This window comes from Panthera uncia (assembly GCF_023721935.1).
Source record: "Panthera uncia isolate 11264 chromosome D3 unlocalized genomic scaffold, Puncia_PCG_1.0 HiC_scaffold_9, whole genome shotgun sequence".
Classification (NCBI taxonomy): Eukaryota; Metazoa; Chordata; class Mammalia; order Carnivora; family Felidae; genus Panthera; species Panthera uncia.
Genome location: NW_026057587.1, coordinates 4,527,935 through 4,542,660, shown reverse-complemented (window position 1 = coordinate 4,542,660; position 14,726 = coordinate 4,527,935). Strand labels below are relative to the sequence as shown.

General features: G+C 63.0%; 1 protein-coding gene across 1 annotated transcript in view; it reads left to right on the top strand.

Moving 5' to 3' along the window:
- Window positions 1–320: 320 nt before the first annotated feature.
- The window catches only part of GALNT9 (polypeptide N-acetylgalactosaminyltransferase 9), an 86,286-nt gene continuing 71,880 nt past the window's right edge, over window positions 321–14,726 (top strand). The window contains exon 1 of the mRNA XM_049620707.1: window positions 321–561. Within this exon, the coding sequence (XP_049476664.1) occupies window positions 321–561 (241 nt within the window). The remainder of the gene's footprint in view (window positions 562–14,726) is intronic.

Sequence of the window (14,726 nt, the reverse complement as noted above, 5' to 3'; positions counted from 1 at the left end):
CCAGGGCCGGGGCCGCGCCCCTCTGCGGACGATGCCGGCTGCCCCCTGCGCGCGCGGCCCCGGGCAGCCCCTGCGCGCGGGGACCCCGGGCGCGCTGAGCGGGCGCGGGTGGTGCTGAAGGGACAGCTCCCGGGCGCGGGCGGCAGAGCGCGCAGTCAGCCCGCAGCCCCCCCCCACAGCACCCCCCTCCCCCGCGGCCCCGCGGTCAGCCGGGCTGGCTCATGGTCCCCGAAGCGGCGGGCCAGGCGGAGGCTCCTGCGGCCGCTGGGCCCACGGGGATGCCCCGCGGGTGAGGCCGCCCCCAGCTTCCAGCCGCGCTCATGGCGGTGGCCAGGAAGATCAAAACTTTGCTGACGGTCAACATCCTGGTGTTCGTGGGCATCATCGTCTTCTCCGTGTACTGCCGCCTGCAGGACCGCTCCGAGGGGCTGGTGCAGACCGTGCGCAGCGCCGACCGCCGGGTGCGCGGCCGGCACGCCAAGGCGGGCGCGCTCGCCGACCGCGAGGCCATCCTGGAGCGTCTGGACCACCTGGAGGAGGTGGTCTACAGCCAGCTGAATGGTGAGCCCGGGCAGCGTCCGTCTCGGGACAGAGGGGCTGGACAGAGGGACCGGAGGGCGGGGAATTGTCCCCAGTTCTCTGGACACCGCACTGTGTCCCGGCCACTGGAGCCCACACCGACCCCAGGGGCCTGATGGCCCCGCAGGGGCTGGGGTCAAACTCCTTCCGTGCTACTTCTGGAGGAGGCTGGGTAGGAGGCGGATAAGGAGGAGAAGGGCTCCCTTAGCAGAGAGCGGCGGCCTGGGTGACCACTCATTCATGCACGCACCCAGTGGACACTTGAGAGCCCTCCCCATCAGCCCACATGTGACGTCTCCAACTTACTCCCTGAGAGAACTTGAGAGAACCTCTAATGAAGCTCTACGACTTGCTTCAAGAGCAGGCCGTGCCCAGGTCGGAGGGTGAGGGGCAGGTTCTGCTTTTCCGGCAGCTGTGGGGGCGGGGGGCCCTCGCCTGCCGTCACCCCTCTCGCTCCTGGAAGACGCGGGCACTGGAGGGAGGGTGGTGCTGCCCTTCGGCGGTTGCCGGCGTGGCGTTCCTTGACGCCGGTGGGGAGAGGTGCCTCCCTATGACCCCGGGCCTGTCCAGCCTCCCGTCCTGGGGACGCCTGGGGCTCCCTCCAGATAGTGTTGCTGTGGGACAAGCATGAGGCCGGGGGCTGGCGCCTCGCGGACAGATTGAGTCAGGGGAGCAGCAGGGGCTTGGCAGGTGTCAGTCACCTAGACGGACCCTGGGCCGTGGTGCGTGGGAGCCCACAGTCCTTGGGCTCTTCGTCAGCAAGCCCAGCGTCAGTGCCACTGAGGGTCAGTGTGACCGAGGGTCAGGGCCGGTGGCTGCAGCTGGGAGGAATGGGTGTTTTCCACCTTGGGAGGCAGCGGGCCGAATACAGTGGGTGCTGGTCCCTGGTCGGTCTCTGTGCTGAGGTACGAGGAGGAAGGACAGAAGTTTGTGTGTTTGCCTCATTAGTGGGCTTTTTCTGCCTGTTCTGTGCTGTCCTGCAAGTGAACCAGCAGCTCCGCCAGCCTGGTCGGGAGGCATCGGCAGCAGGCTCTGGGTGGAGGTGTCGGGCCTGCACCGCCGGGGGTCTGCCCCGGCTTCCTGCCCGCAGGGGGCGGGGGCTTCTCGGCCTTTCCTTCGGGAGCGCACCCTGTGACCCAGGGGCTCGGTGACAGCTGGGATGAGGGGACCGTCCGCAGCCTCCCTCGCTTTCTGGGAGGCAGCCAAGCATCCTTCTGGCCTCCCAAGTGCCCCCTCGCCGCCCCCCCCCCCCCAGGACCCGTGGCTCTCCCCCAGAGGTGCCTTTCGCGAGTGAGCCGTGTGGCTTTTCTGATCTCTCCCACCGAGCCGCAGCCACGAGGGGAGAAAAGTTTAGTCCAACTGCCACTGCCGTTCCGATGTTGTGATTCATCCTCCGGAAGAGCCGTGCCCCGTGACAGCACGTAGCTTTACTGAAGTGTATTTGCCAGGGAGTTATGGTCTGTTTTATGGGGAGAGCCGGAGGATTATATAAAAACATTGGCAGCACGTCGGGTTGTGTAACATCGCGACGGCCGGCTCAGCACCGTGGGCTGTTCTCACCTCGCCCTTCAAGGTGAGAAGAAGCCAGGGTTCTCGGTGGCGGAGAAGCCCAGGACCTCTGACTGACCTTCCCGACGCTAGCGGGACAAGGGGAGTGGTTCGGGAACGCGAGTGTCACCCCCTTGCTGACCCCGGCCTCCCCCGTGTCCCCAGTTCCCCTCTCCCCTTCCTCCACTCTTCACCCACCTCTTTCTCCAAATGTGCCACAGGCTCTCTCTCTGTCTGCCTCCCTCTCTCCGTCTCTGTCTGTCTGTCTCTGTGTCTCTGTCTCTCTCCCTCTCTCTCTCCTTGTGTCTCCCTCTCCCTCTCTCTCCCTCTCTTTGTCTCTCTCTGTCACAGTCTCTATGTCCTTGTCTGTCTCTTTCTCTCCCTGTCTCCCCTCCCTGCTCTCCTCTGATGAGGGTCTTACACCCCACTTCGAGGCCGTGTACCCCACAAGGTGTCCCACCCAGGAGTCACTCAGTATTTGTTCCTGGAAATGACGAGACAGACAGTGCTTCCCTCATCCCAGGCTGGTCCCTAAGGAGGGGCCGCTACAGGGTTGACATTTGCTCACGAGAAGCCATTTGAAAGCAGTGCTTAGCCCTCCAAACGGGTACCGACTCCCGACTCCCCGTGAGAAAGGACACTGAAGAACACGGGGGGCGGGGGCGGTGCTCCCCATGGCTGCCTGTCTGCTTCAGATTCAGGAAATGTAGAGGAAATAATTCCTGGGAGTCTCCACCGAGTGTGGAAAGGAGAGGAAGGAATCCAAAGAAAATGACGTATCACTTATATTTCTTCTGCCCTGACTGCCTCCTGGAGACGCCTCTCCTGGCTCAGAGGGGCTGGTGGGAAGGAAGGGGTGTCCCAGGAGTGGGGCCGGGAGGCAGGACATTCTTCCCACACCCTTTCTTCAGCCGCTCTGGTGACCTTTACTCAGGATGTCCTGTGGACCTCAGCAAAGACCTAACAAATGGTGTACATAGATCCAAATTCACAGGACCTGGGAGAAAATATTCTTTAAGGAAATGCAATGTAGTCACATCCTGTATGTGCATGCGAGTTGCTTCTAAATTCAGTGCTCAAGGCAAGAAAAAAAATGCGTATAGCCAGAAATCATCCTTCTGGATATCTTAAATCACATCCATGGTTCTGTGGGTACGACCGGCACAGGGAGTCTCATGAATGCGGTGTCTGGGAGCCTCTAAGCTTGGTGGCAAGAGGGAGGGAGATGTCCCCAGTCGGCCGCCTGGTCTGCAAGCCAGCCCCTGGGGGATGGGAAGGGCAGGAGAATTCTCCCGAGCTCCGGCCACATCGGGCGGCTCTGTCTCTGTTGTCGTGGGCGTGACCCAGGTGAAGGCAGTCACCTGCCAGCAGACCTCAGACCTCGTGTGCAGCGAGGCCAGGACTCCTCCCTGCATAGGGGAGGCCACCCACCACCCACCACCCACCACCCAGCTGCCCTGCTCCTTCCTGCCCCCGGACGCGATCTTCCGACCCTTGGGGCCACGGTTCTGGGTGGAGCTGGGCCGGGCAGGGAGCTGCCAGCTGTGGGGGGCCGGCTGCTTTAGAGGGAGGTACTTTCTAACATGCAGAGTGCACGCATCAATCCCTCCACCCCGACCCACTGCCGCCCAAACCCTGCAGTCAGGGGTCAAAGCGTGGGCCTGCTGTGCGGATGGCACACGAGAGCCCGCCAGAGAGTCCGGCCAGCTCTGCCCGTGCCCCGGGCCACTCGCGCTCGTCTGGGAAAGAGATGGTTTCGACGCTGCTCCCTCTCGAGCTCCAGCAACGCATGTGTGACCGGCTCTGTCTACACCGTATTTGTGGATGACGCCGGCCCCGACTCATCTGAGGGATTTTGTCTGTTTTGCCCGTGGCTCTAACACCCGGGGTCTCCGGCCGCATTGTGTGTGTACCTAGTGCTGTGGAGACGTTTGTGGAATGAGCAAGTGAGCGGACCTTCCTGTAAACCATTCATTGGTTTTGCATAAAGTAAATGTGTTTAAAAACACAGGTGCACATCAGCACCACACCCACAAGCAGAGGGGACCAAGCGACGATGACGAGACCGTGCAGGCCGTGACGTCCACGGGGCTCTGAGCCCAAGCCCGCTCTCTCTTCCTGAAACGGGAGATTCTCAAGTGAAAGACACGTGCAGGGACATATTAGCACGAAACCAAGACTCTCTCCTTGGAGAGATGGGTGATCCAGACCGTCTGGAAAAGGGAATCTGTCTCATGGCGGGAGTCAGTGTCATTCAACCCTATGTCCTTCTTTTCCCCCAAATCCTGTCCGGATTGTGGGTCCTTCCAGGACTGTGGCTGTGCCTTGGGAAGCCTGGTCTGTGGCAGACTGTGTCCTGAGGGGAAGCGGGTGGTCAGGGGCTAAGGGGCACATGCCCACTGCAGCGGGGTCCCAGATTTCTGATCAGGAGGCAAAAATCCTACTGACAATCTGAGAGCACTGAGGTTTTTTTAAATCTTTTTTTTAATGTTTATTTTTGAGAGAGAGAGAGAGCGCATGAGGGGGCAGAGGCAGAGAGAGAGGGAGACACAGAATCTGAAGCAGGCTCCAGGCTCCGAGCTGTCAGCACAGAGCCCGACTCGGGGCTCGAACTCACAGACCGCGAGATCATGACCTGAGCCGAAGTCGGACGCTTAACCCCCTGAGCCACCCAGGCGCCCCGCGCTGCGTTTTAATAATAAAACCCTAGTTGAGCTGCACAGAGGCTGTGGGGGTGGGGGTGAGGTGGTGATGCTGGATTTTTACCCAACGTTTGCCCTGGGCCTGTGGCCGCAGATGACACACGCACAGAGGTGTGCCCGTCTTCCACCGTGGTGTCTGCCTTAGCGATCGGCAGATATCACGGCCGAGAGGCTGAATTTGGGGAGGCTCTCCGAGGATTCCCCACCTGCTCTGAATGGTGAGTGGTCAGAATGTGCTCTCTGCCCCTTGGAGGCCTGGCTCAGGGTTTCAGAGGCTCTGCTAGAACAGAAGCCACGTGAGGCCCCTGATGGTCTCACCCCCCCCCCCCGCCCCCCTACCGTTTGCGTCACAAAAGGACGAGTGGATCGGATGGCAAGAGCCCACAGAAGAGGGTGCGGAGAAGGGGGTGGCTGGGGTCTGGGGAGAGCGCCCAGTGTCTGGCTGTCCCCCCCGGACACCCCTCGCCCCTCGCCCCCAGCACAGCCGCCCTGAGAGCCCTGTGTTTCTCGGGAGGGGTTCCGGGCTCTTCTGTGCACATAGGCAAGTCCGGGCTGGAAACGTTCCAGGACATTCCACTTGTTAGGGGGCGTGCGTTCCACAGAAAGCTTTCCTGTTCGTGGTGAGTTTTAGTTCCCCAGATGGCTTCCCGCTGGTTCCAGGCACCTTCCTAGCTTGCGTTTGCCCGGCCTCCTCCTCCCGAACCTGCTTTGTGAGCCGTGACGTCCTGCACCGCTGGCCTCAGCTGTCCAAGTGGCCGCGGCCGGGAAGACAGCTGTAGCTTGTCTGGGATGCGATCGAGGGTCCTGGCAGGGCAGCAGCGTGTAATCGGCTGGCCTTTTGCCCCTAGCGCTCCCAGCTGGAGCCCAGCCTCACGCAGGACGCTCGGGACGCCGGGACGGGGCTGCGGCTGTGTGGTGGGAACCGTCTTTCCCGCCTCCCAGCTGCCGTGGGCACGGTGCTGACAGCAGCCTGTGGTTACCTTTCATCACTCTGAGCAGGTGAACAGCACTTGGTTTTGCTTTCTTCCCTCCCCTCTGCCTGTGCATCTCAGCCTGCTGGGCTGGCCCTGGTCCCCGTCCAGCCACCGATGAGTCAGGACAGCCGAGGCCGCTTCCTGGACACAGGACTGAGCTCCAGGCAGACCTGGCCCTTTGTGTCTGGGGGAATGAGACGCGGGGACGCTCCATCCCGTGATAAGCGTGGACCTCACCAGGCCTGGCTCCATACGGAGACCCCGCAGCCGCGCTGCTAGGAATAATTCATGCTGGTGATGATCCCCGCTCGGGAGGTGCGGGGCTAAGTGATTGCATTTACAATTCAGCTCCGAAATCTGCATATTTCAAAGGCCCTGCTTTCTGAAAAGACAGTTTATCCTTGGTTCGCTGGAAACTCGACAGAAATAAGTCTCTGTATGTTTCCACATCCCCCCTGGAGGCATTCCAGGGCGGGATCCACGTCTTAGGACCAGGCTCCTGCTCCCACAGGGTCCAGACACCCTGGAAGGGAAAGCGGCCGGGAGCCAGAGGAGGGCAGCGAGAGGGGTCCCTGGCAGCTCCATCCCAGTGGGATTTCCGTTCCCAGAACTCCGTCCAGGATCGCCAGGACCGAGACGGTCTCCCAACCACCCAGCACGTCTAATTGCCATCTAACTGCCATTCCCAGAAAGGAGAAACTCATTTCCCCGGTTGTTTGAAAGGCACTCGTAGCTGCATGACCTCGGTGTGGCCCCGCGTCCGACCGCGGCCTGTCTTCGGGAGGCAGTGCTGGCCGGCAGCAGGGCTCTCACACCGCGGGCCACTGCAGACCCTTCCCGGGACGGTCCCGTGACGTCCGCCCGCATGCTGGAGGCCACAGAGGCCGTGTGTAGAGAAGCCTCTCCAAGCCGAGGGTCCCCCTCCTTGCGTGAAGGCAGACTCAGTTACCCATGTGGCTGTTCATTCCCCTCGTGTTCAGTGAGCACCTGCTATGCTCCTGATGCCAAGTCAGGAGACGTAAGCGATTGGGATGCAGGTGCCCCAGGGAGGAAGGCTGACGAGGAACAGGTCAGGCACGGGTGAGCGCCATCAAAAGGCAGTGCGATGCAGAGTGGGCGGGTGGACGGGGCGCTGGGCTGAGTCACGCCCCAAGGTCACATCCACCCGGACCCTCGGAATGGGGCCTTCTGTGGAGACAGCGTCTTTGCTGAGGTGCTCAGTTCAGCTGAGGTCACGCTGGAGCAGGGCGGGCCCGGTCCAGGGACCTATAAGGACAAGGGTGTCCTTGTAGGAGGCAGAGAGGCACGACGGGGAGGAGAGGCCGCGTGGTGGTGGAGGCGGGGACAGCGACACGTCCAGGAGCCAGGACGGGGGGTGGAGGGCCCGGCCCTTGGCCTCCACCCGAGGCGGTGGGGGCACGTCCTTCTGTCTAGCTGGTTGGCTTTGAAAGCACATCCGAGGTCTCACTCGGCTCCTGGGACTCAGATGAGATCTGCACGAGGCTGAGGCCCTGCCAGTTATCAGGCAGAAGACCGGGGCCTCCCCGGGGGCTGGAGGGGCCGGGCGGCCGGGGGTCCGCGTGCGGCCTCTGCCAGGCCTTCCCCAGCCGGCACTGTCACATTCGGATGGGTCTTTCCTGCCCGTGCCCTGCAGGACATCGGTGGCTGAACAGAGACCAGAGGCCGGTTTGCGCGCCCAGTTGTGGCACGGGGAATGTCCAGACGTCGCCCAGTGTCCCCCAGAGCAAGATAACCCCCGTGGAGACCCCTGTGTCACCCCGAGGGCCTGCTCCACCCCTCGGCGAAGTGGCTCACCTGCTCCGGGGCTTGGCGTGCTCCCCGTGACGTGGGGATGGCGGCCACTCCGTCCTCAGAGGGGTCCTGCAAGGCCAGAGGAGCTGGCCTGAGCAGGGGGTCGCCCCCGCGCCCAGCACGATTCAACCCACTCTGTGGAAGGCGCAGGATCCTACGGCCACCGGGAAGGTGCCGTTGAGACTGTCGCCTTTCCAAGGCTACGGAGAGGGGTCTCGGTTCCATGCCGCCCTCGCCAGGCCCCCTCCAGACACGCTCGCCTCCCCCCGCCCCCCCGCCCCCGGCCGTGGCGGGCACTTCCAGCTGTTCCGGCTGTGGGCTGGGCATTCACAGCCGCACTGGTTTTCTTCTCTGCGGGCTGACACTTTGGACAGACGCTACAGGCTTCCTAGTTTTGGTAATGACAGGTCACCTGTTTAAGAAACAAACGGGGCTGCTGAGCGGCTGACCGCGAGGGCATCCGGTCTGGGAGGGCGGCGTCCCCCCCGGGGTCGCGGACAGGTGGCCGGGACGGATGGAGGGAGGCTCTCTCCGGCTTTTCTGCCACCGTCTGATGGAACACAAGTAAGAAACTAAAGAAGCCACTACTGCAGACGTGGTGTGGGAGACATCCTGCCGTCGGGCCCCGGCACCTGTCAGCCACGTGGACTTGGGGACGTCACCGTGGCATTCTCCATCTCCTCAGGCCTCGAGGGAGGCTTATCAGTTCTGGCTTCAGTTGAGATCTTTGATTTTCAAGGGAAAACTCAATCCTGACAGACGTGACTCCAGTAGGACTCGCTGGCCCCTGGGACTGCCGGATTCAGTGGCTGGCGTCAGGTGAGGCTTGAACCAGCAGCCTGGCCCTTTCTGCCCACCCTCGGGGGAGCCTCAGCTTTACGTCTCTCCTGGAGCTTGGGTTCCTGAAGCACAGGACACTGAGAATGGGAAAGAGGGAGTTTCCGCGAGAAATCAAGGACGGAGATGCTAGCTCCCACACTCCATGCCTTCTCGCTCAGCCTGCTGTCCGCGGGGCGGTTCTGGGAGCATCTCTCCCCGCCCCCCCCCCCCCCGGCTCCCCCCCCTGCAGGCAGCACCTGTAGTCGTCAGGTCAGGACGCACCGGCCACGTGGGCCTTCCCAGGGGACTCAGAGACCCCAGCTGTCGGCCTTCCATGTTTTAGTAAATAAGCTAAGGGCAAATCGTTCCTTAAACCGCGGCCCCAGGGCCTGGCAGCATGCCAGGGGGGGAGTGCGCATGCGCGGCATCAGGCCTGCGGCGGGGCCTCGAGAAGTATCCCCTGTGCGGCCAGGTTACAAGCGGGACTCGGCTGCTGGCCCAGCCTGGGGGCCCAGGGGCGTGGGCTGCGGGGATGCGTGGGGGAAGGCAAGGGGGGAGGGGGGGGGCATAGGGGTGGTGCGGGGTGGGGGTGGGGCTCCAGGACGAAGGTCGGGGAGACGCCTTGGCTGTGGGGGTCTTAGCAGTGGGTGGGCGGCCTTGCCTGGACGACACAGGGAGGTCTGGAGCGGCTGGGGTCACGGCCGGTCTGTGAGCTTCCGGGATTAGTAGCGGGAACCGGGGAAGAGACCTCGAGGCAGGCTTGCCGAGACCCCGGCCGGTTTTCGACGTTTGCAGGTAGCGCGTTGACGCTTTCCACACTGCGGGCGCGTCCTGCTGCCCACAGGAAGACTGGGTGTTCTAGAAATGTGGGTTCTCCTGGACCGAGGTCCAGGAGCCCAGGCGTTTAGAGTCACTGACAGACACCTTCTTATAGGCGGTGGGGGCCTCTTGGCTGCTGTGGATGAGGGCTGGGTCCTCTGCTGCCCCTCGAGGGCCCCACGGGGTCGCAGTGGACATGTCAGTCTGCCGTTGGCCCTGAGAGGGAGGCATCGCAGGATGGCTTGACCCGGCCTGTTCTGGACGCCCGGGTATGCTGGTCACACGGCGGGCCCCTCGGCATCTGGCAGTCAGCAGGCTGGGGTCCTCACGTCCACGACGGGAAGCCCAGGGCAGGACCTGCGGGGCTGGGGTGGGGAGGGGGGAAATGCCCGGCACCCGTGTGGCGTCCGTGTAGGCAAAACCGCGAGCCAAAACCCAACTGCTTTTCACGTAAACACAAATAATATTTTTCATGGTGTAAACCTCAAACTTGCAAGAATACATCTGCAGGGTGTTCCCAGGAAGGCCAGAGGTTTTTGCTCAAAATGCACTGAAGGGTCAGTCCCAAGTGTGTGCCCAGGTCCGCTGGGGCAGTGCAGTGGCTCCGGTGACCCCACAGTGGCTCCGCCCATGGCCTGCCGCCCGGGTCCCAGCTGGCGGCTCTCTCGGTGCCGTGTTCCAGGCAGAGCTCCGGGCACCAGACACGCAGCAGCAAGGCCACGTGTGGACCCCACCCTCACGGTTCGCGTGTCCTGTGAGGACAGAGGGGAGACACAAGGATAAGCAGGTTTAATTTCCTCTTGATGAAACCAGTTAGCACAACTTAGAGGCTCAACGCGGCACATAGCAATTCTCTTGGTTCCGGAGGCCTCTCGGGGCTAAAGGCGGGACGTCCTGAGTGCTGGCTCCTTGTGGCCCGGGGGGTGGGGGGTCCCAGTGTCCAGGCACCTGCTTCTGGGGCCACGTCCCTTCCTCCGTCACGGGCAGCAGTGTGGGCCTCTGCACCCCGCCCCCCGTCTCCCTCCACACCTCCCCCCCGTCCCTGCGCAGTCTCCCTCTACTGCTCCCCTCCTCTCTCCCTCCCTGTCTCTCTCTTCCACTTGTCAGGTCCCTGTGACCACATCCACCTGCCCGCATAATCCAGGACAACCTCCCCAGCCCCAGGTCAGCTGGTCGGCGACCTTACTCTCTTCGCCACACAACCGAACACATCCCCAGGCTCTGGAACTGGGACGTGAGCGTCTTTGGGGACCCGTTATTCTGCCGACCACAGTGGGCAAACTGCTGACAAACGCTAAGGAGCAAACAAAATAAAGTGGGAAAGGGGGAAGGGCAGAGCTGGCGGGTGACACCGGTGTCGTTGCCAGGTGCCCAGAGGAGGCCTCAGGAAGAGACTGACTGGTGTCAGACAGGTGAGGGCGGGACATGCTCTGGGCCCAGCAAGTGCCAAGGTCCTGGGGCAGCGTGTGCCCAGTGCGTTGGCGGGATGGCTGGAAAGCAGGTTCGGGGGGGGTGGTGTGCTGGAGACTCCCATCTGGGTGCCCCGGGCACCCACCCGGGATGCCGTGACGACCTCCACCCACCAGGCGGCCTGTGTGACAGTAGCTCATTGTCTCACGGTTCTGGAGGTTGGAAGTCCAGGACCAAGGTGCTGGCGGAGCTTCACACGGCCTCTCCTCTGTGTGCACACGTTCCTGGGGTCTCTCCCTCCGGGAGGCCACGGTCCTCACACAGTCCTGCCGCTGGCTCGCGGGGGCAGGTGACCCGATGAGGTCAGTTTAGCGGAGGGGGCGGGTGCAGGGGAATTAGACGCAGCAGGCGCCGTGCTCTGCGGTGAAGCAGGGACTCTCGGCCGCACCGGGGACGTGTGGGGCCAGGCGAGTCTCCGCGCGGGCCGCCTCCCAGCTCTGGACGCGGACGCGCTGTGCCCGATGTGGAACAGCACCGCTGGCCTCCGCCCGCCCAATGCCAGGGCACCCCTGCCCCGGTTGTGACGCCCACAGTGTCCTCAAGTGCTGCCAGGTGTCCCCTGGGGGCACCCCTCGCTGAGAACGGGGTGCACAGGTCAGTGCCGCAGAGGGGGTGTTTCTGAGACGGGACAGGGCACCAAGGCGGCGGGGAGGGGGGGGGCGGTGTTCGTCCGGAGCGCGAGACGCTGACGAGACCCCAGCGCCACAGGCCAGTTCTGGGGCAGCCGACGGGGCGGGAACCTGGGTTTCTCTTCCGATTCTTCCATTTTCCCAGGGAGGCAGGAAGCAAGGTCCTCAGCTGAGGCTGCAAGTACAAACCACGCTCCCTCCTTCCCCTCTTGTTAAAGCGGGGCCACAGCCTCAGCCGGGTGTCTGGGAAGAAAGCGTGTCAGGTGGTGCTCGGTCAGTGCCCTTGGGCTCCGAATAGGGACGTCCCACAGTGCGGACACTGGGGGGCTGGTCTGCCAGATGGGGGTGGGTGGTCAGTGTTTACCAGACGGGGCGCCCACTTTGTAGGGGCCGGGGGGGGGGTTGGGGGGGGGCAAGAGCCTGTCTCCTGCCTCCACCCCCCTCCCAGGGCGGTTCCATCCGGGTATGACAGGTGGGGAGGCCCCCGGGGGACGTGCCGGGGGGGGGCGCCCTCCTCGGGCCCCTCCCGGCCTCCACCAGGACGGGGCCTTGCTCACAGGGTCCAGGCTGTTGGCTGGGCCTCTGTCCTAGGCGTTTTCCTCACACCTGGTGGTAACAGCAGCCAGGTGCGTGTGCACCACCGAGGGCCCGGGGCCCTGACCACGCCGCCCCCACAGAAGCCGTGACATCCCCAGGGTCCCTGCCCCGAATGCCTCCCCAGAGGCGGGCGAAGACACCAGCTTAGATCAGCGTCCGGTATCACAGCTCCTGCCTCTGACGGCAAGAAAGGGAACTATTTTTACTTTCCACGGAGTAGTTTGGTCAGATCGGCTCTGCATGTAGCCCCCGTCTGAAACCAGCAAGCCTTGATTTTATTTCAGAGAAACGGCCCGGCTTATGCAGGGACCATTTTCACACTCTTCTGAGCAGATTGTGGAAAATGCCTGCTAATATTCTGTGTGCTTGAGCACTTAGCAGTGGGCACGGAGCAAGTGCGCTTATCTTAATTGGGAGGAGGGAGAGTGTGGTGTGGTGACGTGGGCCGCAGAGCCAGGTGGCCACTTGGGAGCTGGAGCCACCCCAGCCCTCACCGCCCCGGTCGGCTTTCTTCCTCGCTTCTGGTCCCTTCACCCGCGAGACGGCTTGAAGCCGCGTTTGTCTCGCGGCACTGCTCCCGGAATGGGGGGAGAGGAACAAGCCCCACGTGTGGTCCCCGCTCAGCAGGACTGGCTGACGCAGCCCAGCCTGCAAACCCACGGTGCACCCATCTTCCGGACACCTCCGGGCCGACCCTGTTTCTGACGCGGCCCACCCTGCCGGAAAATGCGCGGCGCCCGGGCTTCCTGGGGAAGTTGGGGCGGGGCGCCAGGGAGTGGCCTCTCCAGCTCACGCTTCTGTCACAGAACCTGTCGGCGTGGAGCTTCGGACGGTGCTCAGAGCACGCGCCGTCCTCTGAGAGTTTCCAGCCAGGCGGGAGGCGGCCGGTTACCGGCAATGCCGACATTCGAAGCAGCACGAGAGAGCGGCCTGTGTTGAGGGGGCAGGTCAGGCGGGACCGGGAGTTAGGTGGACCCGGGTCCAAACCCCAGTCGGATGGCCTCGAGCCGTCCCTTCGTGTCCCTGAGCCGTGGTTTCCACATCCGTGAACTGGGAAGAACAATTATCCTTCTGCAAGAGGATTTTGAGGAAATTAGATAAGGTAACGCGTAAGTGTTTGGCAAAGTGCCTGACACATAGCTGGTCCTCAGAAATGGGAGCGAACACAAAGGAAGGCAAGGAGTTGAGATTGGGTGGTATTGGGACAAACGGATGGCACGATGCCTGACACGAAGCAGGTTCTTACTAAATATTTGTTCACTGGATGGATGGATGGACGGATGGGGGATGGATGGATGGGCGGGCGGGAGAGTGGATGCAGGGGTGGATAGGGAGAGGACCTTGCACAGTGAGCAAAGTCAAGTGTCGAGGAAGGGAAGCAAGTATCCCGAGTAGCTGGAGGAGGGCAGAAGGCCGGGAAGGCAAGTCGGGCCCGAATGCACCCACGTGCGGGCAAATAGCCTGCCAGGCACAAGTGTGGGTCTGATAGCCTCACGTCCAGTGTGGCCCAGAAGGGTGGCCCCCTCTGGGGGCAGAGACGTGCGACCATAGGCACTGCCCACGACCTCAAGAAGCCCTTGCCGCCCTGCGCACGGGGGTGTGGGGCGTGTTCTCTGTCCCAGGGCTGCGGAACTCAGGGCGGGCTCCTTCCCGACCTCCAGAACGGCTGTGCAGGGACGCGACGGGAGAAGACGGCATAGGTGTTTGAGTCCTGCAGAAATCACGCGGACAGGTTCCAGACCTTCTCCGTCTCCTCTCTCCGGAGGTCCTGCCGGCCGCTGGAAGGGCGGACACCCGGCTCTGGCCTCTCTCTCCCCGACCTGGGGCCTGCGGGGTCACGGGCACTCAGTGAGGACCAGCTGAGGTCAAGTCTTGTTCACGTCAAGGGCAGCTCCTCTAGCCCGGGACTTTGCCCATGACCGAGGGCCCGGTGGCTGGAGGGGCCTCTGGGGAACTGAGGGGATCCGCTAGGGGAGTGTGGGTCCCGTGAGGGAGGCACCGGCACCTTAGCTCAGGTGGGGAAACTGAGGCTCACATGACTTGAGTGTTTTGCCCACAGTTGGGATATGGGTGCAGGTGGGGTTTGAATCCTGGCGGCTTGGCCGTAGCTGACAAGCAGAGCTCACCCAAGCACATTCCGGCTCTGTTTGGGGTGGGTGGGTGGGGACGTGAGCTGGACCAGGAACGGGTGAGGGTTTGGGCCTGGCCCCGCGGCCGTGAGGGACGTGTTGCTGCCCCGTGGGCTCGGGTCTGGGGAGGTGCGGGTGCGAGGTGTAGACGGGCTCTGAGTCGAGACGGCAGAGTTGGTGCTGGAGGGACTGAGATCTCGGGGGCCTGCGGTCTGCATGAGAGGAGGACACGAGTGGGGGGCAGAGGTGGAACGCAGTGGGCTGGACGTCTGTGCCCCAGATTCCCACACGAGAGACCTGTCCCCGAGGGCACGGCTTTAGGAGGTGGGTCTCTGGGGGGTGATCTGGCTGGAGGTGGTCCTGGGGAGGGGGGATCCGTTGTAAGAAGAGGAAGAGACGGCATATCCCTCTCTGGCTCTGAACACACGCACCCGGGACAGCCATTAAAGGCACGGCGAGAAGGTGGCTGGGGAACAGGCTCTGACCGGGAACCAGACGGGACCTTGGTCTGGATGCCCAGCCTCCAGGGCTGTGACAAACAGAGGCGTGTAAGCGCCCAGTCTGCGGTGTCTCTTCTGGCAGCCCAGGCGGGCATTCAGCCCTGCATTCATTCGTTCCCGCATTCATTCATGTCTGCATTCATTCGTT